The sequence below is a fragment of the Bidens hawaiensis genome, unplaced genomic scaffold (assembly GCF_021521415.1).
Source record: "Bidens hawaiensis isolate Kalapana, Puna unplaced genomic scaffold, B.hawaiensis_p1.1 tig00419396_1, whole genome shotgun sequence".
In the NCBI taxonomy this organism is placed as follows: domain Eukaryota; kingdom Viridiplantae; phylum Streptophyta; class Magnoliopsida; order Asterales; family Asteraceae; genus Bidens; species Bidens hawaiensis.
In genome coordinates, this window is record NW_027504847.1 from 807,904 (window position 1) to 831,528 (window position 23,625).

The window sequence follows — 23,625 nt, forward strand, 5'->3', positions numbered from 1 at the left end:
CTTTTGATACATAACAAATTCTAGAAGCAAAACTCGTATACTTGTTTTGAGTATATGCAATGGAACCACCAGCTTCGTTATCACTCATAAACACCTACATTACCCCCATGTTTTTGATAGTTAATTTTAATAATTATAAATTTCGCCAAAGGTTTATAAACTTAGGAAGAACATTAAAAAGTTAAATAAAGGAATCATATTAGATTATTCTAATGAATAGAAGATATTATTTACCAAAGAGAAGAGACTTACAAAACTTTTTTCTATCAAAGAAGAAAATAATTCAGGTATAAGCAAAACTCAGCATCATGCAGCACTGCTACATCATGCGGGAAAACCGCGTGATCCTCTTTTGACTAATTCAGCAAAACCGTACAGATCCAAGGATTGTAGCCGTCTCCCCATAAACCCGGGAAACGATTCTAGCGGGCCCTGTTCCCATGGTCGATGATAAGGGTGTGAATTATATGTTTGACCATGCCTTGGATAATGTTGACCATATGGTCCATGCCAGCCATACGGTTGTTGATCATAGTGACCAGGTGTGTTTCCAGGCATTGCATATGGATTATATGCAGGTGAAGCGGAATGGGCAGTGATGTAGCTTGTGCTCGGGTGTGGAGACCAGTTGAACCGGTTCATGTTATAGTGATCAACGGGTGGTCTATGCTGATGTGGCATGTTTTGGTGACTAACACAAGCACGTTTTGGTTCGTGATGAATCGGGTATTCTAAAGGCTTCCTTTTTTGGATGAATTTCCCTTCGTTTACTTCTTTCTCGAGATATTGTATTCTTTCATTGATTTTGAAGTTGGGAAGAAGCATTGATGGGCCAATGTTGTGTGATTCCAAACATTGTTTTACCGATTTCAGATCAAGTAAGTGCTGCTTCACTGCATCCAACTGAAATTAAAAAAATCGCAAACATCGGTTTAGTCCAGTGTACTTTTGACCAATTATTCACATGAAATGTTTGACTTGGTTGACCAAAATCAAATACTCAATATCGTAATTTTGACTCATTTGCTTATGAATATGTTGATTTGTGTTATATTTAACTTTTCAATCATCTAACTAGTCAACACGTTTTTTTTAAGAAAAAAGGTCAAACTGGTCAAAAGTTTTCTGAAGTGTGTCTAATACATTAAACCTCGAATCATTTTACTCGAATTATATAATTACTGAACAGCTAAATTTCATAGAAAGTTAACATAGTTCAGTTATATCTCAATTTAAGGGGAATATGGTATTCCTTCACTCCAAAAAACGATCCGACTTTCAAAACCTTCGTATCCTACATCAATGCTATGTCAGCACCACGTAGAAAAATGTCAAAGTTATCGGCATGTTTGCCATTTGGACACGTCATCATTTTAACCAACTAACTTGGTGAAATACCCCAACTTCTATTTGAGTCATTGTATCGAGTGAAATACTATATTCCTCCAAGTAGAAAGAAATATGACCAAACTATGTTACACCTATATTGAAATAAAATATAAATGGGAAAATCCCCTAAATGTCCATTTTGATACCAAGAATGTCCATAGAAAGCAAAAAATCCCTAAATGTCCACTCCAAACTGGTTGGGCCCCGACTGGATTGTTATGTCAGCCGACGATTTTTTGTCGGCCTATAAGATAACACCATTTGTAAGTTGTAACCAGATTGGTCGATCCGACCTTCTTTAAAAAAACCCCAACGTTTTTTTTGAAAGTCCGACAAAATTAGGGACCAACATAAAACCGTTGGACCCGCTGGTCTGACACCTTGTGATTTATAGGCTGGTTACATGTGGTGTGATTTATAGGCCAACAAAAACCGTCAGCTGACATAACAATTCGGTCGGGTAGACCAGTTTGGAGTAGACATTTACAGAAATTTTGCTTTCTATGGACATTATTGGAACTCAAGTGGTCAAAATGGACATTTTGGGGATTACCTTAATAGAAAATGTTTTATGTTCCAATTGAGAATATAGCACAACACCAGTAAAGATTATGCTACATGAGAAAAAGAGAAAGAGAGAGAGGGTATTTATTACCATATGAACAGGCGGAGCGTTTTTAATATCTTTAATCTTACTGTCCAAATATGCCGTCAATATCTTCCCAGGGTTATACGTATCCTCCAACCTGAATGTATAGGCAATATCAACAGCTTCAATTTCCAGATCATTATGCACCATCTTATAAATTATCTCTGAAACAAGTACAACGCAGTATATAGTTTAGCACATAAATTAAACAAAAAAAATAACTTGTTAATATTCCAAATTTAAACTAAAATATCACTTTTCTTGCAGCAACCTCAAATATGATTATTTCCTTCTAATAAATCAGAATTTTATAACATCATTTAAATGCTCAAGTTTGCGGTATATCCAAACTATGAAATGAAATTACAAAAGGCCCATTGTACAAGAATGTGTATATAATTTTAGTCTGAAGTTAATAATTTAACATATTTCTCCTACATTACATCAAGAGTGTGTATATTGTTATATTTTTTTACTTCAAGGTTTTAAGGTATAACAAATTAAGCAGAAAAAGGAAACAAACCTCGAATTTTGGGCATAAGAAAAATCGATCGACGAAGTGCAGTGGCAATCCCCTTGACATTACTAGCTCTTATCAAATCAATAATATCCTGAATAGAGAAAACATGATCTTGAATCCCAAATCCACTGATGAGCAGAAGCAAACCCCTGGCATCAACATCATCCGTATGTCTCAATCCGCCTTCTTTGATGATCCGGTTTCTCCAAACAACAGCAGCATCCGCAGCATATTTCCGGATTGTTCTAGTGATCTCAATGCCATCATCACTGCTGATCATCACAAAACACTCCAAGATCAAGACTGAAGCCAGCCTTCCTGCATTTTGCTTATCCATTTTTGAATCTGAACCCTTACAGAATGTTCTACTGCTCTGTTCAAAAAACCTGTAAATGCTGTATATAACAAGTTTTGCGGGATTTTCAGCCAGCTTTAATGCATTTGCAATATCCACACGCAGATTATTCATTTCAGATATATGTTCTGCTATATGCCACTTCAATTCTGCAGAATTCATGCTTTGACATAAGAATTGTAACACAGCAACCGGTCCCATTTCCTTAGTCTTCTTCCGAGTACCATTTTCTTCTGGAATCATCAAAGTATCCATTACTGCAGGCTTCTTCAATACATCAACTTCTTCAAGGCTTTCAGGTATCCTCAAAGACATTCCATTGGACTTTTCTGCTGAAACAATGGCTATGGTTTGATCGCAAGAAGTTTCTGGAACAGTTTCTTCAAGCTTCTTCAATGCAACAATTACTTCACATGTCTTCGAAGTATCAATTTCTTCTGGAATTATCTTCTTTAATACAGCAGTTTCCTCTGTATCCTTACAGATGTCAGTCTGTTCAATCTGCTTCAAGATATCAATTTCTTCAGGCTTCTTTAATCCAGCAGTTTCTTCAGGCTTATTCAAGATATCAACTTCTTCAAGGCTTTCAGGTGTGATCGCATTTTCTTTGTTCTGTTGGCAATTAGCAGCCATTTGGTTAGGGTTTTGTTTTGAAACAAGTTGTCTAAAGAGTGATTTTTAAATAGATTAAACATCCTTAAATCATTTTACTCAAAAAAACATGTTATTATTGAACAGCCAAATTGCATAGAGAGAGAGAGAGAGAGAGGTATTGGTTACCATTTGAAGAGGCGAAGCGTTTTGAATATCTTTAATTGTATTGTGCAAATTTGTCGTCAATATGTTCCGAGGGTGACACACATCCTCCAGCCCAAATGTAAAGGCAATATCAGCAGCTTCAGTTTCCAGATTATTCTTCACCATCAAATAAATTACCTCTAAAACAAGTATATTTATCAAAAAATACTTTAGCTCATGGTAAAAAAAAAGAACTATGTGAATGTTTCAAATCTAAACTAAACTATAAAAAGAATATATAAATGTTTCAAATTAACATAAAAAAAGCAACAAACCTGGAATTTTTGGGATAAGAAAAGGCGAACGACGAAGTGCAGTTGAAATCCCCTTCACATTACTAGCCCTGATCAAATCCATAATTATCCTGAATAGTGAAAACATCATCTTGAATCCCAAATCCACTGATGAGCAAAAGCAAGCCCCGTGCATCAACCTCATCCGTGTGTCCCAGTCCACCATCTTTGATCATTCGTTTTCTCCAAACAACAGCAGCTTCTGCTACATATTCCCGGTCCTGTTTTGCAATCTCAATGCCATCACCACTTATCATCACAAAACACTCCAAAATCAAAACCGAAGCCATCCTTCTTGCATTTTCGTCTTTTTTATATGAACTCACATAAGGGCGGAATGCTCTACTGCCCGATACAAAAAACCTGCCAATGCTGTTTAGAACTAGTTTTGCAGGATCTTTAGCAAGCTTCAATGCGTTTGCAATTTCCTCACGAAGATCAATCATTTCAGAGTAATGTGTTGCTACGTGCCCCCTTAGTTTCTTAGGACTCATGTTCTGACACATGGATTGTAATACAGAAATTAAAGCTTCGGTTTCCTTAGCCTTATTCAAGGTACCATTTTGTTCAGCCTTCTTTGATACAACAGTTTCTTCTGGACTCTTACAGATATCGGTTTGTTCAGGCTTCTTTGATACTGATACATCAATTTCTTCAACACATTCAGATATCCTCACATTCTCATTACTCTGTTTGCAATTAACAGCCATTCTGTTAGAGTTCTGTTCTAAAACAACGGGTTCATGATCCTTCGATTCATCAGCAACTTCAGGCTTCTTCGAAGCATCCAATTCATCATAATCGTGCAAAAAAACGCCATTCAAACTATCAATATCTACATGATTATCCGATACACCAATATCTATACCACGAGTATCAATTTGTACAGAATTATCAGTAACCTCAATCTTCTCCAAACTATCAATATCTACATTATTCTCAAATACCTCAATTTCTTCATGATTATTTAATACATCAGCAGCTTCAGGCGTCTTCAAATTATCATATACATCAATTTCTAAATGATTATTCAATAAATCAGAAGCTTTGGGCTTCTTCGACGCATCCAACTCATCATAATCGTGCGAAAAACCGTTGTTCAAACTATCACTTTCTACACGAATCTTAAACACATCAATATCTCGACCACCAATATCAATCTCTTCATCATTATCATCAACTTCAGGCTTCTTCAAACTATTAATATCTACATGATTCTCACATACCTCAATTTCTTCAGGATATTCCTCCGATTCATCAGCAACTTCAGGCTTCTTCAACCCATCCAATTCATCATAATCGTTCGAAAAACCACTGTTTAAACTATCAATTTCTACACGAATCTTAGATACATCAATATCTCAACCACACGTAACAATTTCTTCATAATTATTCAATAAATCAGCAGCTTCATACTTCTCCAAAGCATCAACTTCTACATAACTATTCTCAGACACATCAATTTCTAACCGATTATTCGATACATTATAAGCATCAGTTTCTACATAATTATTCTCAGACACATCAACTTCTAACCGATTATTCAACACATCATCAACTTCAAGCTTCTTATAAGCATCAGTTTCCTTATAACCGCGCGTGAGTACACTCGCGCTAGGGTTTTGCACCGACACAACACCTTCCGTAACGTAATTAACCGTTCGATCACAACTACTTTCCAATAAACCTAAATTAGCGTCAATAGACGAGTTAATAAAATTGATGTGAGTGTTCAACTCGTCGTAGCTTCTAATGAAAGCTGATAAGGCGGTGTAGAAGCTGCGTAGTTCGTTGATGTTTGAATTTGAGATTGGTAGGGTTTGTAAGTTAATGACGGCGGAGATGTGGTCCATCGACGGCGGAGCTCCGGCAAGGCTTGACGGAGGCATCGGTTATAATAATAATAATAATAATAATAATAATAATAATAACGGAGGAAATATATTGTTTGTATTTATTATTATGTATAAGAAACGAATAATGATAATAAATTAACCTAAGTTACTAGACCATATTATAACCAAGTTGATTAAATATTAAGAAGCCTTTGCTTGGAAATCAAGTTACAATTAAGTATTCACAGAATCACATTTCTTTATTGTTACTTATTTTTTAAATGTTAGGCAATTGTAGTTTTCAGTTTGAAAATTTTCGTTGTTATACTCTGGTTAGACTATGTTGTCTTATTCGAAACCACGTTGGCTTATGCGTTTCCCCCAAAAACCATATTGTCGGCTGCCAACACAAGAGCAGAACTCTCTAGCGTAACACACGGTGAGACGAAAACCCGGGTGGGCTCGGGAGTCGAAATGACAACTCGAAAGGCCTAACTCAAATATTTAATTGTCAATATCTACCCAAAGTGACATAAGTGGTGATCGAACTTGGGTCTCCATTATTGTTCTCTTATTAAGTTTTTATATTGTTTAAGTTTTTGATTTTTATATATTGTTGTCTTCTAAATTGTAATCTTTCATTAAGAAAAAATTCAGAAAATTGTTCTAACTTCGGTTTTTCTTTCTCATTTTGTTTTTGAAACATAACTCACTTTATGAGTCTATCAGTAAATTAAGTATCTCAAATAGGTCTCTACTATTATTATAATAGATATATTACCATTATAATTATGCTTTAAAGATAATAAAGGTTAGCATCTATTATGGATAAATATTGATCTTAAGTTCGTCATGGTCCTTACATGTCTTGTCATCTTGTTGGGTCGGTTCTTGTAATACTACAACATGCCAATAAGTGACGAGTTATACGGTTATTGTGATTCAATATTAAACACGCCTTTATGAGCATATGCAACATCTTTTGGTATATAATCAATTCTAGAAATAAAACGATTATATTTATTTATACAATTATCTTCTTGTTCATGGTTTCGTTCAATAGGTGTTGAAAAACGAATACTATACTAAATTGTTTCAAACCAAACCTCAAAAGTCCATCCGACCATTCAACTTTCTTAGATTCAATCAAATGGAACCGACTTTCTTATTGCTCTATAAGTGTCGTGATGATGTGGGCGCGCCAATCCTTTCCACATCATCACCATGCCCATAGCCACATCACTACACCTCTTGGAGAGAGGGCGCCAAATGCTCATCAGCCTCTATGGGCGCCAATGCAATGTTGTAGTTAAACCATTACATATGTTTGATGGGTTAGTTAATACTCTCATTATCTATGTGACAATGACGTAACATCACTTTTGATTAACTAACCATGCTTCACAACACGTAGTCTAAATAAATACAATACCCCAATTTTTTTTATTTTTTTATAGTTAACTTAAATAGTTATAAATTTGGCCAAAGGTTTATAAACTTAGGAAAAACATTGAAAGTCAACAAACAAAGGAATAATATTATATCATTCTAATGAACAGAAGTTATATGTACCAAAAAACAAAAAGCTACAAACATTAAGTTAACCCAAACCCGAATACAGGTACGAGTAACACTTAACATATTGCAGAACTACTACATCAAGCACGAGAACCACGCCATCCTTTTTCAACTAATTTAGCAAAACCGTATAGATCCGAGGATGGTGGTTGACTTCCCAAAAACCCGGGAAACGATTCTAGCTGTTTCTGGTCCCATGGTCTATGATCAGGTTGTGAACCATATGTCTGATCATGTCTTGGATAATGTTGACCATATGATTGATTATTAGCCGTGTACATCGTTTGGTTATAAGAACCACGATAACCACCCGCCTGACCATTTGGCACCGAACCGTTTCTGTTTTCAGGCCTTGCATATGCATTATATACAGGTGAAGCAGGGTGTTTAGTAACGTAACTGGTGCTCGGTTGTGTTGACCTATTAAACCGGTCCATGCCATAGTGATCAACGGGTTCATGAACATAACAAGCACGCTTTGGTTCTGGATGGATCGAGTTTTCTTGAGACTTTCTTTTGTGGATTAATTTCCACTCGTTTACTTCTTTCTCGAGAATTTGTATTCTTTCATTGATTTTGAAGGCGGGAAGAAGAGTTGAAGGGTCAACGTTGTGAGATTCCAAACATTGTTTAACCAATGTGAGATCAAATATGTGCTGCTTCGTTGCCTCCAACTGAAAATTACAATCACAAACACCATATTAGTACCCTCGAATATTTGACCATTCGCATATTTCGTATGATATGTTTTGACTTGGTTACCCTTTAATAATGGCAAAATAGATTAAACTAGTTGACCCAAATCAAACAGGTAAAACTAAGAAAAAGTCAAATGGGTCAAAAGTTGCATTCAGGTGTAATTTTAATACATTAAACCTCAAATCATTTTACTCATTATTATTGAACGGCTAAATTGCATAGAAAGGTAACATGTTCAGTCACATTTCTGAATAAGGGAATAAAGTTTTTTTTTTACTGCATAAAACGACCCGTCTTACAAAACCTAGTAAGTTAGCAGGTCTTCCTATCCAACATCAACACTATGTCAGCATCAAGTTAGGAAAAAAAAGTCAGCATGGTAAAATTTTTGAAAATTTGATGCCTTTTTTAGAGTAAAAGCAAAAAAAGTACATTATTTCTCCAAGTGGAAAGAAATATGACCAAAGTCACCAAAGTATGTTATGCCTAACTTACTTTTAAAATTTATATGCACTTTGCCCATATAAGGAAAAAAAATAATAAGTTGGCTTTTGAATTGCACCAAAAATAGAACTTTAACAGAAAGGAGATATGACTCTTGTTTTCTTTATAGTGATAAAAAGGAGCAAGAGATTTATTTGAATTAAAAGGTTACTTGAAAAGGAAATGTTCCATTTATTTCATTAATCTATAAATAAATAAAAGAAGGAAACGCTACATTCTTTGCTGTGATTGGTGGAGGTTGACCAACCGGTGGATGCCACATGGCATCCACTAAGTGTTGGTTTTTCACATCGCGCATTTAATATATATAGGGGCGGAACCAATTATAAACCTAAAGAAGAAGTTGGCGCGGTGGAAAATTTGTTAGCCTGTAACCCGAGGGACGCTGGTTCGACCCTTGGGGATGCCGATTTGAGGTTTAATTTAGAAAATAATATAAACACTTGAGCTTTAATTTACATCGTTGCCCTAGACTTTATTTATTTATTTTTTGAACGGCTAACGAATCTTTGGGTTACTGGCTTAACTCACCACATCGGAATACACTCGCCTTTCGATCCGGGGAAAACCCTAACCTAAGCTAAGGCCAATGCACGTGAACACTCGTCCGAAGGCACAACAGTGTGGCGAGATAAAACTCGTTCAGGATCCAACTAGTGAATGCCACCCTCTCGTGTAGTCTCCCATCGTCACCTGGTGCCGCCGAAACTAAATGATAGGGGCAAGAATTGAACCTGGGTCATATGGAACAAGTCTCTTCCTTACCACTCCACCACCAAATTTAGCCAGTAGCCCATTTGGGGGATTAGTTAACCGTTCAATAATAATAATAATAATAATAATAATAATAATAATAATAATAATAATAATAATAAGTACATGGCAACAATGTAAATTAAAGTTCAAGTGGTTCTATTTTTTCTAAATTAAACCTCAAATCAGCACCCCCAAGGGTCGAACCAGCATCCCTCGGGTTACAGGCTAACAAACTTTCACCACACAAACTTTCTTCTTTAGGTTTATAATTGGTTCAGCCCCATATATATATTAAATGCACAATGTGAAAGACCAACACTTAGGTTACTCTACAATCTATAAGCATTAATAAAATTTACTTTATACGTTTTTTCCTTATTTTTTTATAAGTTCCTTCCAGATTTTCTTTTTTTTCTCTTGCTTTGTTGCCTTTGTAGAATGTGTCATTATGATTTGCTTATTTTTATCAATGTTTGGAACCCGTGTTAAAAAGGGAAAAAAAATGCATACACTAGAAACCTAAGGCGCAACGCACCGGGGCATCTCCTAGTTGACAATATAATTATAATATAGCACAGCACCATTAAAGATTACACTATAAGTGGGAGAGAGAGAGAGAGAGAGAGTATTAATTACCATTTGAAGAGACGAAGCATTTTGAAAATCTTTAATTTTATTTTGCAAATATGCCGTCAATATCTTCTCAGGGTGACACGTATGCTCCAACCCGAAAGTATAGGTGATATCAACAGCTTCAATTTCCAAACCATTATTCACCAGCGAATAAATTACCTCTGAAAAAAGTACAATTTACCATAAAATAATTTAGCTCATGAATTGAACAACACAAAAATGGATTATGTGAATGTTATATATTTATCCATCCTTAAATGCCAGTTTTGCTGCAGCAACCTCAAATATGATTATTCCCTCCTAAAACTTCTAAACATCAGAATTGTCTAAAACCATAAAACTGATCAAGTTTGCAGCATATCCAAAAAATAAAAAAGAAATAACAAGAAGTTTGCATCATGCATGATGCAACCACTGTACAAGTGTGTATACTGTTTTCATTTAAAGTAAATAGTTTAGCATAATTTTCCTACATTATACATTTAACACTTCAAATGCCACATGCATTATTTTATTTGATTTTATTTTCTAGTAATCACACACATCAAAAACAACATACAGTGTAACATCGATAAATGAATAACCTCCTAAATGAATAATTTTCTTCAATTCATAACTGTTACTAGTTTATTATAACTGTTATCATTATCAGTAAATTGTTATCATTATCAGTAAGCAAATTAATAATGAATAGTTCTTTTAAGTTATGAGGGTATTTGTTTCACAAGGTTTCAAGGTATAACAAATTATTAACATAATAAAGCAACAAACCTGTAATTTTTGGGATAAGAAAAGCCGAGCGACGAAGTGCAGTGGCAATCCCCTTCACATTACTAACCCTGATCAAATGTATAATATCCCGAATCTTGAAAACATGATCTTCAATCCCAAATCCACTGATGAGCAGAAGCAAACCCCTGGCATCAACCTCATCTGCTTGTCTCAATCCACCTTCTCTGATCATTCGTTTTTTCCAATCAACAGCAGCTTCTGCCGCATATTGCTGCTCTCTTTTAGCAATCTCAATGCCATCATCACGGCTGATCATCACAAAACACTCCAAAATTAAAACTGAAGCCATCCTTCTTTGACTTTCCTTCTGATGTGGATTGCAGAATGTTTTACTGTCCTGTATAAAAAACCTGCCAATGCTGTATAAAACTAGCTTTGCAGGATCTTTAGCAAGCTTCAATGACTTTGCAATTTCCTCACGACAATTAATCATTTCAGAATAATGTGATGCTACATGAAACTTCATGTCCTTATAACACATGCCTCGACATAAGGATTCTAACATAGAAATCACAAACTTCTTTGGAGCTTCGGTTTCTTTAGCCTTCTTACAGGTTCCATTTTCTTCATGCTTCTTCAAAGTAGTGATTTTTTTAACCTGCTCTGATACAACGGTTTGTTCAGGCTTGTTCAAGATACCAGTTTGTTCAGGCTTCTTGGATGCACCAGTTTGTTCAGGCTTCTTGGATGCACCAGTTTGTTCAGGCTTCTTTGATGCAACAGCTTGTTCAGGCTTCTTTGATGCAACAGCTTGTTCAAGCTTCTTTGATGTAACAGCTTGTTCAGGCTTCTTTGATGCAACAGCTTGTTCAGGCTTCTTTGATGCAACAGCTTGTTCAGGCTTCTTTGATGCAACAGCTTGTTCAGGCTTCTTTGATGCAACAGCTTCAATGGTTTGTTCAGGCTTCTTTGATGAAACAGTTTGTCTAGGTTTCTTTGATGCAACAGTTTGTTCAGGCTTCTTAGGTGCTGATACCTCAGTTTCTTCAAGCCATTCAGGTGTCATCACATTTTCATGGCTCGGTTTGTCATTAGCAGCCATTCTGTTAGGGTTTTGTTCGGAAACGATGGCTTCTGAAACCGCGGTTTCAGTATGAGCTTTGGTTTCCTTAGCCTTCTTACAGGTTCCATTTTCTTCATGCTTCTTCAAAGTATCGACTCTTTTAAGCTTCTTTGATACAACAGTTTCTTCAAGCTTGTTCAAGATATCAGTTTGTTTCGGCTTCTTTAATACAGCAGTTTGTTCAGGCTTCTTACGAACTGATACATCAGTTTCTTCATGGCATTCAGGTGTCATCACAATTTTATGGCTTAGTTTGTCATTAGCGGCCACTGTGTTTGGGGTTTGTTCTGATTCGATGGCTTCTTGAACCGCGATTGTAGTATGATCACAAGAAGTTTCTGGAAGACTTTCTTCAGGGTTCTTCGAAGTATCGACTTCTTCTGAAATAACTGCAATGTCAAGTTCTTCAGGCTTCTTTGATACAGTACTTTCTTCTGGATTCTTACAGATATCAGTCTGTTCCGGCTTATTCAAGATATCAATTTCTTGAAGGTGTTCAGGTGCCCTTACCTTTTCATGGCTCTGTTTGCCATTAGAAACCACGGACTTCTTTAAAGCTTTGGGTTTCTTACCCTTCTTACAGGTACCATTTTTTTGACGCTTCTTCGAAGTATCAGTTTTTTCCGACTTCTCTAATACAACAGTTTCTTTTGGATTCTTATAGATACCAGTCTCTTCAAGGTTTTCAGGTGTACTCACATTTTCATGGCTCTGTTCACAATCAGTAGCCATTTGATTGTGGTTTTGATCTGAAGCAATGGCTTCTGGAACGGTGGTTATGGTTTGATCACAAGAAGTCTCTGGAAGGCTTTCTTCAGGCTTCTTTGAAGTATCAGTTTCTTCTGGCTTCATCAAAATATCAACATCATCATGCTTCTTCAAAGCACCGACTTCTTCCCGAATCATCGAAGTATCAAGTTCTTCAGGCTCCAGCGATAAATCAATTTGTTCAGACTTCTTGCAGATATCAGTTACTTCAACCTTCTTAGGCATATCGATTGCTGCAGGCTTCTTCAATACATCAACTTCTTCAAAGCTTACAGGTATCCTCATAGCCATTACCTTATGCTTACGTTCTGAAACAATGGCTATGCTTTTTTGATCACAAGAGGTTTCTAGAACAGTATCAAACTCTTCAAGCTTCTTTACCATAACAGTTTCTTCTGCATTCCTACAGATATCATCCTCTTCAGGCTTTTTCACGATATCACTTTGTTCAACCTTCTTAGGTACTGATACATTAATTTTTTCAAAACATTCAGGTGTCCTCACATTCTCATTGCTCCGTTTGCCATTAGCAACCATTCCAGTAAGGTTTTCTTCCGAAACAACCGCTTCTCGAACAACCGCCATCGTTTCATCACAAGAACTTGATGAAACAGTTTCTTCCTGCATGTTCAAACAATCAATTTCTACATGATTCTCACATACATCAACTTCTTCAAAATTCTTAAACACATCAATGTCAATTTCTACAGGATTATTAGCAACTTCAAGCTTCTGCAAACTATCAATTTCTACATCTACATGATTCTCACATACCTCAATTTCTTCAGGATCCTCCTCCGATTCATCAGCAACTTCAACCTTCTTCAACGCATCCAATTCATCATAATTATGCGTAAAACTGCCCTTCAAACTACCAATTTCTACATCTACATGATTCTCACATAACTCAATTTCTTCAGGATCCTCCTCCGATTCATCAGCAACTTCAACCTTCTTCGACGCATCCAATTCATCATAACCGTGCGAAAAACCGTTGTTCAAACTATCAATTTCTACACGCTTCTTAAACACATCAATATCTCGACCACGAGTATCAATCTCTTCATCATTATCAGCAACTGGCTTCTTCAACGCATCCAATTCATCATAACCACTATTCAAACTATCAATCTCTACACGATTCTTACACACATCAATATCTCGACCTCGAGTATCGATTTCTACACGATTACTAGCAACTTCATGCTTCTTCGACGCATCCAATTCATCATAACCGTGCGCAAAACCACTATTCAAACTATCAATTTCTACACGATTCTTCGAAACATCCGTTTCATCAAAACCGCGCGAACTCGCACCTGCATGTCTAAGTTCACACTCACCTACTCTATCCCTAGGGTTTCGAACCGAAACAACACCTACCGTAACATCATTCACCGTTCGATCACAATACCTAGGGTTAATAACAATACGTTCTTCAACAAAACAATTAGGCGGCAAGTTACCGTCAATAGACGAATTAATAAAACCGATGTGATTATTCAACTCGTCGTAGCTTCTAATGAAAGCTGATAAGGCGGTTGAGAAGCTGCGGAGTTCGTTGATTGAAGTCGTGATATGTGTATTTGTATTGCCGGTGATGTACGGCTGCTGCTGCTGTTGTTGTTTAGTGGTGGTGTTTGATTTTGATTTTGAATTTGAAGAAGTTAGGGTTTGTGAGTTATGGTGTGTGGTGGTGAGGACGGAGTTAAGGTCCATGGACGGCGGGGCTCCGGAGAAGTTAACGGAGGCAGCGGTTATAAAAACAATATATTTGTGTTGTGGGGACGAATGAATAATAATAGTTTTATTTAACCTAAAATAGCAAAACATGTTATAACTTTATAACCATAAGGTACAAACATTACAAATCTAACTATCTGTATAATTGTCTACCATAAAATCTTACGTGTCGTTCTCAGGTTGTTCCCCTATTTTCTAGAGCAACCAGATTGCTTGATTTCTAAATGGAGGCTTCTCATGCATTTAACCCGAATTCGTGGGTATGGGTCTCACCAAACCCGGATAATATTTAAATGGGTTATAACATCTCATATATTTATGAAACTCTTTCATAATCAAACAATAATGTTTTGCGGGTCATGGGTCTCACCAAACCCATATAACTCCTAAACGGGTTATAACATCTTATTTATTTGTGAAATAATCTCTTAACCATCAAATAATAATTCCACGGGTTATATGGGTCTTATCAAACCCTAAAAGCCCTCAAATGAGTTAAAAGATCTCATTTATTGGTAAACACTTTCATCATTAAACCCTAATTTAATCTATCTCTTTTACATGTCCTCTGTTGTTGTTCATCTCCATCGTCGGTCTACTTCCGATAATACCCACCATTGTCAACTACATCAACATCCCCCTTTTTCATTAGACAAATTTTTTTGTTCATGTTTGTTTAAAAAAATTAACATGCTCGTGTCCGTTTATATTTGTTCGTTATAAATCTAAAAAACCTACACATTTCAACTGAGAAAACTCAAAAGCTAAAAAAAATATAATAACAAACTAATATATATATATATATATATATGTGTGTGTGTATAAAATTAAAACAAAACTACGTTAAAAAATAAAATATATCATCATAAAATATCAAAACGATTAAAACAAAAACGTGAATAAACCCCCGTAACACGGGAGGATTAAACTAGTATCATATATCTAACTATCTATATAATTACCTACCATAAAATCCTATGTGTCACTATCACATTGCTCCCCCATTTTTCTAGAGCCACCAGATTGTTAGATTTCAAAATAAAGCCTTATCATACTTTTTAATGTGGGTATACTTTGATTAAAGTTTTATTTCTTTTGGTTGCAAATGTTGTGAAATCTCATGTTTGTGCTCAATTTGTTGACCTCTGGCACATCAATCGAACATCATAATGCAAATGTTATTTATAACTTTATACCATATTGGTGTGGTATAACAACAAATTACACTGTAATCTTATACGCACATTGCTTTAGGATATTATAACAAAAAGTTATTTTTGTTATATACTTGTGCTCTTTTGTTATATACTTTATGATTTCAGTGTACATATTTGAAGCCAACCTTACAAACTTTGAACGTGCCGAGGTACACAAATTATGAAGAAAAATGGTTATGAAGTCTGCAAGTTGCAGGTGAGTTTTGTTCGTTATGTATCAAAACTATATTATAAGTAATAAATTAACAACCCGTGATATATCAATAGTCTGACTAAATGATTTTGTATTTCATATATTTATTAGTTTGAGAAAGTTTAGTGTTTTAGCTGGTTAACCGAGTAAGTGGCCTTATTGGCCCGTTGTCTGATTTTTATATAGAACGAAAGCCAACATGGTAAACGAACCGAACGGGTGAAAAGAACGAACTTAAACCAAATGTAAACTAACGAACATAAATGGATTTAAATAGATGAACATTCAAGAACATAAACGAACTAGACGTGTGTTCGTGTTCTTTCGTTTATATAACAGTTCGCTTACATGTTGTGTTTTTCTTTATGATTGTTAATATGAAGGCTTTTGTTTGGTGAAACTACAATTATATTATAAAGAGTAGATGATTGTTCTGACCTGCACTTAGAAGAACAAAAGCTGAAATAGTCAGCATTATGCTTATATTTCTATTAATGCTAATATGCGAAATTGATGTTTTTTTTTCTCTTTGGTTCAGGTATACAAACTGTTGTTTTTTGGTTGGGTCAAAACTGGTTTGAGGAGAATCGGATCCTGTTAGATACCGGCGTTCAAAACTGGTTTGAGAAGAATTGGATCCGGTTGGATACCGGCTTTGGGTTGAAATTGGATCAAGTACCTTACATGTAGGTATGTTTTAAGTTTTAACACTTAAAATTAAAGCAGTTCTTTTTCCTTAGGATAATATATCTTAATATCTTATACACAATTAAAAAACTTGGCTAATCTTACTCAACGATGTTTGTTTAATCGATTCAATTTGGCTGTAAAAGATCAGAAAACTTCAATTTGCCAATTGCCACTATGACCTCTCTCTAATAATTAGAAGTCTTTTTTTTTTTTTGTTTTAGGATGATATGAAGTAATAAATGTTAGTGGGTTCTGGGGTAAACGATTGTACCAAGGGAAAGAAAATCAATTACATGGTGTATCCGAACCCTGGGTTCAAACAGTTGGTTCAGAAATGCTATGATGACTTGGCTATACATGATCGGCCCTTATTAGCTTTGCAGGTATGTTTGCATGCTTCCTGTGTATCACTTCTATGTTTTTATAAACTAATAATTTTATGAATGTATAATATATTAAAATTTATTGATGTGGTACACTTATATGAGAATTAAAAAAATTAATAAACCTTCCATTTAGACATTTAGTACACAAACAGTATTCAAACATATGCTTCAAATTTCCACTTCCTCTAAACAGAGACCATTAAATATGCATTCCGCTCCATTAATCTGGCAAACCAGTTTGGTTATTAGATCTGGTCCAAACATACTTAAATAAACAGTAGAAAATGTAACCGCGAACCAAACTCAGAAACCAACGATGCGGTTATGATTACTGTAACATCCCGAAATTTCTAAAGTAATATTTATTATATTATTTTGTCGGGTGAAATAAACGAGTTAGTGGAACGATAATAATAATAGCAAAATATGAAGACTTAGTAGGATAATTAGATGGGATTAGATATGGACCAAAAGGAAATATGGGCCTTCGGTCCATGGGCTTAAGGGAGTATAAATACCCCCTTAAACCCCAATCCTTTCCATTCCATCCATTTATCCATCCTAATCTCTACACACTCCAAAACACACACAACCCGAACCAAGATCCAAAGGCGAGGACCCGAGCTCGTTGGTGCTAGATCGTCGTGACGAACCAAAGCAACAAGACCAGCTCGTGTTCGTAGTTCGACTCATTTACGGTACGTTTATATCGAGAACTTGTTCGTTTAGGTTTGGATTAGTATAGTAATGATAGATCTGTGTTTGTATGGTAAAAACGAATCCAACAAAGCTAAACTTACTGAAAATGGATATGATTTGATGGGTTAATCGATTGATAAAAGAACCCGTAACCTATATGCCTAAATCGCACCCTTTAAACATCGATGTTAGGTCGATTTGATGGTTGGGGTTTGTAGGCGCTGGTCAGACGATTCCGTGGATACCTAAATCGAGTTATTTGGTTAAGAAACGAAGATGATTAAGGGATTTAAGGACGAACAGTACCTGCAGCTGGACAACTTCGCCTGCAAGCTAAGTTCGCCTGATGAACTTCGCCTGCAAAGCTAAGTTCGCCTGATGACAACTTCGCTGCAAAGCTAAGTTCGCCTGATGACAACTTCGCCTGCAAGCTAAGTTCGCCTGATGAACTTCGCCTGCAAAGCTAAGTTCGCCTGATGACAACTTCGCCTGCAAAGCTAAGTTCGCCTGATGAACTTCGCTGCAAAGCTAAGTTCGCCTGATGACAACTTCGCCTGCAAAGCTAAGTTCGCCTGATGAACTTCGCCTGCAAAGCTAAGTTCGCCTGATGACAACTTCGCCTGCAAAGCTAAGTTCGCCTAAGGTTTAACTTCGCCTAAAGTCAAGTTCGATTAGAAAATAAATTAAAAACGATAAGTAAAAGTAAGCTAATACTAGGCCACCAGATTAAATCAGGCGAGTATTGATACGTGTAACTTATACAGTCAGCCGAGCTCAGTTAAAGAAGGGATTTACAACTATCGGAGAAAGAAGCAGAGTTCAGGTGAGTTCTAGCCCCATCTATGTGTTATGTTTTCGGGGCTGTGTGCATACTCGATATGTTTGTTAATACGCTTATCCTAAGAGATAAATGTATGCCTTATGTGAATGATGTGATATGTATGAATGATTGCTTGACGGTACGTGAACGATCTTCGGATATTGCATGTACTGTCAGGTTGTAACGCTATGTATAACGTAAGTATGATATGTATGCTTATGTGTATGAACGTGATAAAGTTAATAAAAGAAGGAAATGATGGTTGTATGGTTACGAAAAGGGTACCGAGCCCTAATAATACTCGAGGTATGATGTATGGTTGTATGGTAACGAAGAGGGAATCGAACCCTACTAATATTCGAGAACTAGGGAACCGAACCCTACTAATATTCAAGGAAAGAGGGTACCGAGCCCTAATAATACTCGAGGAAAGAGGGTACCGAGCCCTAATAATACTCGAGGTATGATGTATGGTTGTATGGTAACGAAGAGGGAATCGAACCCTACTAATATTCGAGAACTAGGGAACCGAACCCTACTAATATTCGAGGAAAGAGGGTACCGAGCTCTAATAATACTCGAGGAAAGAGGGTACCGAGCCCTAATAATACTCGAGGAAGGAGGGTACCGAGCCCTAATAATACTCGAGGAAGGAGGGTACCGAGCCCTAATAATACTCGAGGAATGTAGGGCGTAATGCTCTTTATAACGTAAGATATGAAAGTAAGTTAATACAAAAGAAAGTATGAAAGTATGAAAGTATGAATGAAAGAATATAAGTTTATGTGTATTGTATAGTGTATGATTAACTAGAACTCACTCAGCGTAGCTGACTTTTAGTATGCACGCAGGTGAGTAGAATGAGACAGCTAGCTTGAGCGGGCACATGGTGGGCGAATAGGAGACTGGCATCTGAAGACTCAAGATGTTTTAATGTAATTGACGTTTATTTTGAAAGACAAGAATGTTTAATTGAGGCAAGTTTTGGATTGCTGTAACGTTTCATGAAAGTTTTTATATTCCGCGAAAGTTTTAATGAACTCTGATTTGTACGAACTGTGTTTATGAGTAAATCCGACGCTAAAGTAGGGCTACCGGGTTCGGGGCCTTACAAGTTGGTATCAGAGCATAAGTTCGAGAGATTTAAGCATCCTACATGCTTAGACTCGAACAGAGAATGAGATTTAAAATGAGAAAGAAAGAAGATGCCAGTTCAAGATAGCCATGTGTCACTCAAGCAAGCTCAGTAAAGGTAAAGTGTATGGTAAATGGTGTATGTTAATGTTGGCTTATTTGCTAAATGAAGAATGAGTGCAGGTTAGGGATAGGATTAATTGATCTTAACTGATTAACTGTTTAAGAGTATAAACAAGCACAAGTGAAATCATGAAGGAAAGTATGTAGAACCTGAGGAGTAACGCAAATAGTTAATTACACTTGATCAACGTCATTAACTACTTACTTTACAAATCATGTGCTAAATAATTCCTAGAGTGATGACGTTTGTGTTTTCCCTTTTAGAATACTAATGGCTGGAGCTGGAGAAATTGTTGGAACTGGAGGTCGCACTGGACGTCGTGGCAGGCCTCGTCTTGTCCGGCAACCCTCGGTAGGAGAAGCTTCCAACACCGGAGACGAAGGAGGCGCAGCTGGAGGAAACTCGAGCAACAACGAAGGACATCAACTTGACCCTGCTGTTCTAGCTGCCATTGCCCAAGCTGTGGCAACTGCCATGAAGACTGGGAATCCCGAAGGGTCTGCTGGAAGAATTGCTGAAGGATCAGGAGAGAATGGTATGAAGGATGGTGAGGGAGGGAAGGGTGACTCGAGTGAAGCTGGATCTGTCAAGGTTGGTGATGGAAAGAGAGGTCGAGGTGGGTGTAACTACAAGTCCTTCAAAGGATGCGACCCGCCGAAGCTGACTGGTTTGGGAGACGCAATCGCTACTCTCCAATGGATAACCACTATGGACAAGATTATCCGCATTAGCGAATGCCGTCCCGACCAAGCTGTGGGTTATGCTACTCAGTCATTTGAGGAAGAAGCTATGTATTGGTGGGAAAGTGTGGAGCAGAGAAAGACTAGGGATGAGATCAAGGCGTTGAGATGGGACGATCTGAAAGAGTTGGTGATGAAGAAGTTTTGTGCAGATGCCGAGGTTGAAAGGACGGAGATGAAGTTCCTGAATTTAAAGGCCGGTATGATGACGCATCGTGAGTATACTACTGAATTCAACCGACTAACTAGGTTGGTGCCTGATATGGTTGACACTGAGGTCAAGAGAATCAATTGTTATGTGAGGGGATTGCCACAAAAAGTCCGCATGTTAGTCAGGGCAAATAAACCTGCTACTTTTGACTCTGCTGTTGAACTTGCAGAAGTGGTTTATGCTGACCTGGCTGAGGACGATGTGGTGGTGGAGGAAAAGAAGGAGAAGAAATGGGCTACCTCTGCTAAGCGGTCTGGCGAGATGGTGACAACAACTGATGGGAGGAAGGCCAAGGTTGGGAACAAGGATGCATGTAAGATGTGTGGGCAAGTGCACCAGGGAGAATGCAGGACTGGGACAGACAGGTGCTATCGGTGTGGAAAGAGTAGGCATTACTCTCGAGAATGCCCTGATCGTCCAAAGTGCTTCAAATTCGGAAAAGCTGACCACATGGCTAGGGATTGCAAGGAATCAGGGGCGGGAGGTGCGAAAGGATAAAGACTTGGGGAAACTGCAGAGAGGAACACTTGATGAAGGAATAATTGCTCATGCAATGGTTTTATTAAATTACATTTGCTTAAGAACTTGTTTTGTGTTAAGGTTTAAAACTTATGTTTATCAGTGACGTGTAATATATTGAGTTTGGTTATGAATGATTATTATGTTATGATGAAATGTTGTTTTAGACAATAGTGTTAAAAGTACTAATCGAAGCCTTGGAAGGATGAGATGAGTCTTGGTACATCGAGGGTCTCATGGACAAGCTACCTTAAATAGCTAAAACACATGACCACCATTCGATGGCTGCAAAGTCGGGAGAAAGAAGAATAACTCAGAAAGCAAAGGTGATTCAATAAAGTGTGCGATTATAAAGAAAAAGGTATTCCTTTTACAAAGGTATTCCTTTTAAAGAAATAAGCTAGGTTTCGGGGACGAAACCTCTTTAAGGAGGGAAGACTTGTAACATCCCGAAATTTCTAAAGTAATATTTATTATATTATTTTGTCGGGTGAAATAAACGAGTTAGTGGAACGATAATAATAATAGCAAAATATGAAGACTTAGTAGGATAATTAGATGGGATTAGATATGGACCAAAAGGAAATATGGGCCTTCGGTCCATGGGCTTAAGGGAGTATAAATACCCCCTTAAACCCCAATCCTTTCCATTCCATCCATTAATCCATCCTAATATCTACACACTCCAAAACACACACAACCCGAACCAAGATCCAAAGGCGAGGACCCGAGCTCGTTGGTGCTAGATCGTCGTGACGAACCAAAGCAACAAGACCAGCTCGTGTTCGTAGTTCGACTCATTTACGGTACGTTTATATCGAGAACTTGTTCGTTTAGGTTTGGATTAGTATAGAAATGATAGATCTGTGTTTGTATGGTAAAAACGAATCCAACAAAGCTAAACTTACTGAAAATGGATATGATTTGATGGGTTAATCGATTGATAAAAGAACCCGTAACCTATATGCCTAAATCGCACCCTTTAAACATCGATGTTAGGTCGATTTGATGGTTGGGGTTTGTAGGCGCTGGTCAGACGATTCCGTGGATACCTAAATCCAGTTATTTGGTTAAGAAACGGAGATGATTAAGGGATTTAAGGACGAACAGTACCTGCAGCTGGACAACTTCGCCTGCAAGCTAAGTTCGCCTGATGAACTTCGCCTGCAAAGCTAAGTTCGCCTGATGACAACTTCGCTGCAAAGCTAAGTTCGCCTGATGTCAACTTCGCCTGATGAACTTCGCCTGCAAAGCTAAGTTCGCCTGATGACAACTTCGCTGCAAAGCTAAGTTTGCCTGATGACAACTTCGCCTGCAAAGCTAAGTTCGCCTGATGAACTTCGCCTGCAAAGCTAAGTTCGCCTGATGACAACTTCGCCTGCAAAGCTAAGTTCGCCTAAGGTTTAACTTCGCCTAAAGTCAAGTTCGATTAGAAAATAAATTAAAAACGATAAGTAAAAGTAAGCTAATACTAGGCCACCAGATTAAATCAGGCGAGTATTGATACGTGTAACTTATACAGTCAGCCGAGCTCAGTTAAAGAAGGGATTTACAACTATCGGAGGAAGAAGCAGAGTTCAGGTGAGTTCTAGCCCCATCTATGTGTTATGTTTTCGGGGCTGTGTGCATACTCGATATGTTTGTTAATACGCTTATCCTAAGAGATAAGTGTATGCCTTATGTGAATGATGTGATATGTATGAATGATTGCTTGACGGTACGTGAACGATCTTCGGATATTGCATGTACTGTCAGGTTGTAACGCTATGTATAACGTAAGTATGATATGTATGCTTATGTGTATGAACGTGATAAAGTTAATAAAAGAAGGAAATGATGGTTGTATGGTTGTATGGTTACGAAAAGGGTACCGAGCCCTAATAATACTCGTGGTATGATGTATGGTTGTATGGTAACGAAGAGGGAATCGAACCTTACTAATATTCGAGAACTAGCGAACCGAACCCTACTAATATTCGAGGAAAGAGGGTACCGAGTCTTAATAATACTCGAGGAAAGAGGGTACCGAGCCCTAATAATACTCGAGGTATGATGTATGGTTGTATGGTAACGAAGAGGGAATCGAACCCTACTAATATTCGAGAACTAGGGAACCGAACCCTACTAATATTCGAGGAAAGAGGGTACCGAGCCCTAATAATACTCGAGGAAGGAGGGTACCGAGCCCTAATAATACTCGAGGAATGTAGGGCGTAATGCTCTTTATAACGTAAGATATGAAAGTAAGTTAATACAAAAGAAAGTATGAAAGTATGAAAGTATGAATGAAAGAATATAAGTTTATGTGTATTGTATAGTGTATGATTAACTAGAACTCACTCAGCGTAGCTGACTTTTAGTATGCACGCAGGTGAGTAGAATGAGACAGCTAGCTTGAGCGGGCACATGGTGGGCGAATAGGAGACTGGCATCTGAAGACTCAAGATGTTTTAATGTAATTGACGTTTATTTTGAAAGACAAGAATGTTTAATTGAGCAAGTTTTGGATTGCTGTAA

At 37.2% G+C, this 23,625-nt stretch overlaps 2 protein-coding genes and 1 long non-coding RNA gene across 5 annotated transcripts; 1 reads left to right on the top strand and 2 right to left on the bottom strand.

Moving 5' to 3' along the window:
• Positions 1-215: 215 nt before the first annotated feature.
• LOC143608652 (uncharacterized) lies at positions 216-4,613 on the bottom strand. Its single transcript, XM_077083632.1, has 5 exons — positions 3,987-4,613; positions 3,694-3,851; positions 2,562-3,525; positions 2,045-2,202; positions 216-903 (listed from the first exon to the last, which is right to left on the bottom strand). Exons 1-5 carry the CDS (start codon positions 4,168-4,170, stop codon positions 325-327), a joined length of 2,043 nt encoding a protein of 680 aa, XP_076939747.1. The 5' UTR covers positions 4,171-4,613; the 3' UTR covers positions 216-324.
• Positions 4,614-7,340: 2,727 nt separating this feature from the next.
• Positions 7,341-14,423, bottom strand: LOC143608649 (uncharacterized). 3 transcript variants are annotated; one of them, XM_077083630.1, is made up of 4 exons: positions 12,255-14,423; positions 10,781-12,224; positions 10,013-10,170; positions 7,341-8,091 (listed from the first exon to the last, which is right to left on the bottom strand). In XM_077083630.1, exons 1-4 carry the CDS (start codon positions 14,349-14,351, stop codon positions 7,498-7,500), a joined length of 4,293 nt encoding a protein of 1,430 aa, XP_076939745.1. In that variant the 5' UTR covers positions 14,352-14,423; the 3' UTR covers positions 7,341-7,497. The 3 variants fall into 3 exon arrangements, with proteins under 3 accessions (XP_076939745.1, XP_076939746.1, XP_076939744.1); XM_077083631.1 differs by having other exon boundaries at positions 10,781-13,253; positions 13,407-14,422; XM_077083629.1 differs by having other exon boundaries at positions 10,781-14,422.
• Positions 14,424-15,693: 1,270 nt separating this feature from the next.
• On the top strand, positions 15,694-16,836 carry LOC143608538 (uncharacterized). Its single transcript, XR_013149280.1, has 3 exons — positions 15,694-15,788; positions 16,324-16,475; positions 16,697-16,836. It is a non-coding gene; the product is annotated as an uncharacterized LOC143608538 (long non-coding RNA).
• Positions 16,837-23,625: the final 6,789 nt, after the last annotated feature.

Bases quoted from the DNA above. Each gene is read 5' to 3' on its own strand.
- LOC143608652 (XM_077083632.1), bottom strand. From the start codon at position 4,170: ATGGTGGACTGGGACACACGGATGAGGTTGATGCACGGGGCTTGCTTT. The intron at 3,526-3,693 runs GTAACCAATACC...AATTGCCAACAG, and splicing joins ACGCTTCGCCTCTTCAAATG to AACAAAGAAAATGCGATCAC. The intron at 904-2,044 runs GTAATAAATACC...TTTTAATTTCAG, and splicing joins ACGCTCCGCCTGTTCATATG to TTGGATGCAGTGAAGCAGCA.
- LOC143608649 (XM_077083629.1), bottom strand. From the start codon at position 14,351: ATGGACCTTAACTCCGTCCTCACCACCACACACCATAACTCACAAACC. The intron at 10,171-10,780 runs GTTTGTTGCTTT...TACTTTTTTCAG, and splicing joins TCTTATCCCAAAAATTACAG to AGGTAATTTATTCGCTGGTG. The intron at 8,092-10,012 runs GTAATTAATACT...TGTAATTTTCAG, and splicing joins ATGCTTCGTCTCTTCAAATG to TTGGAGGCAACGAAGCAGCA.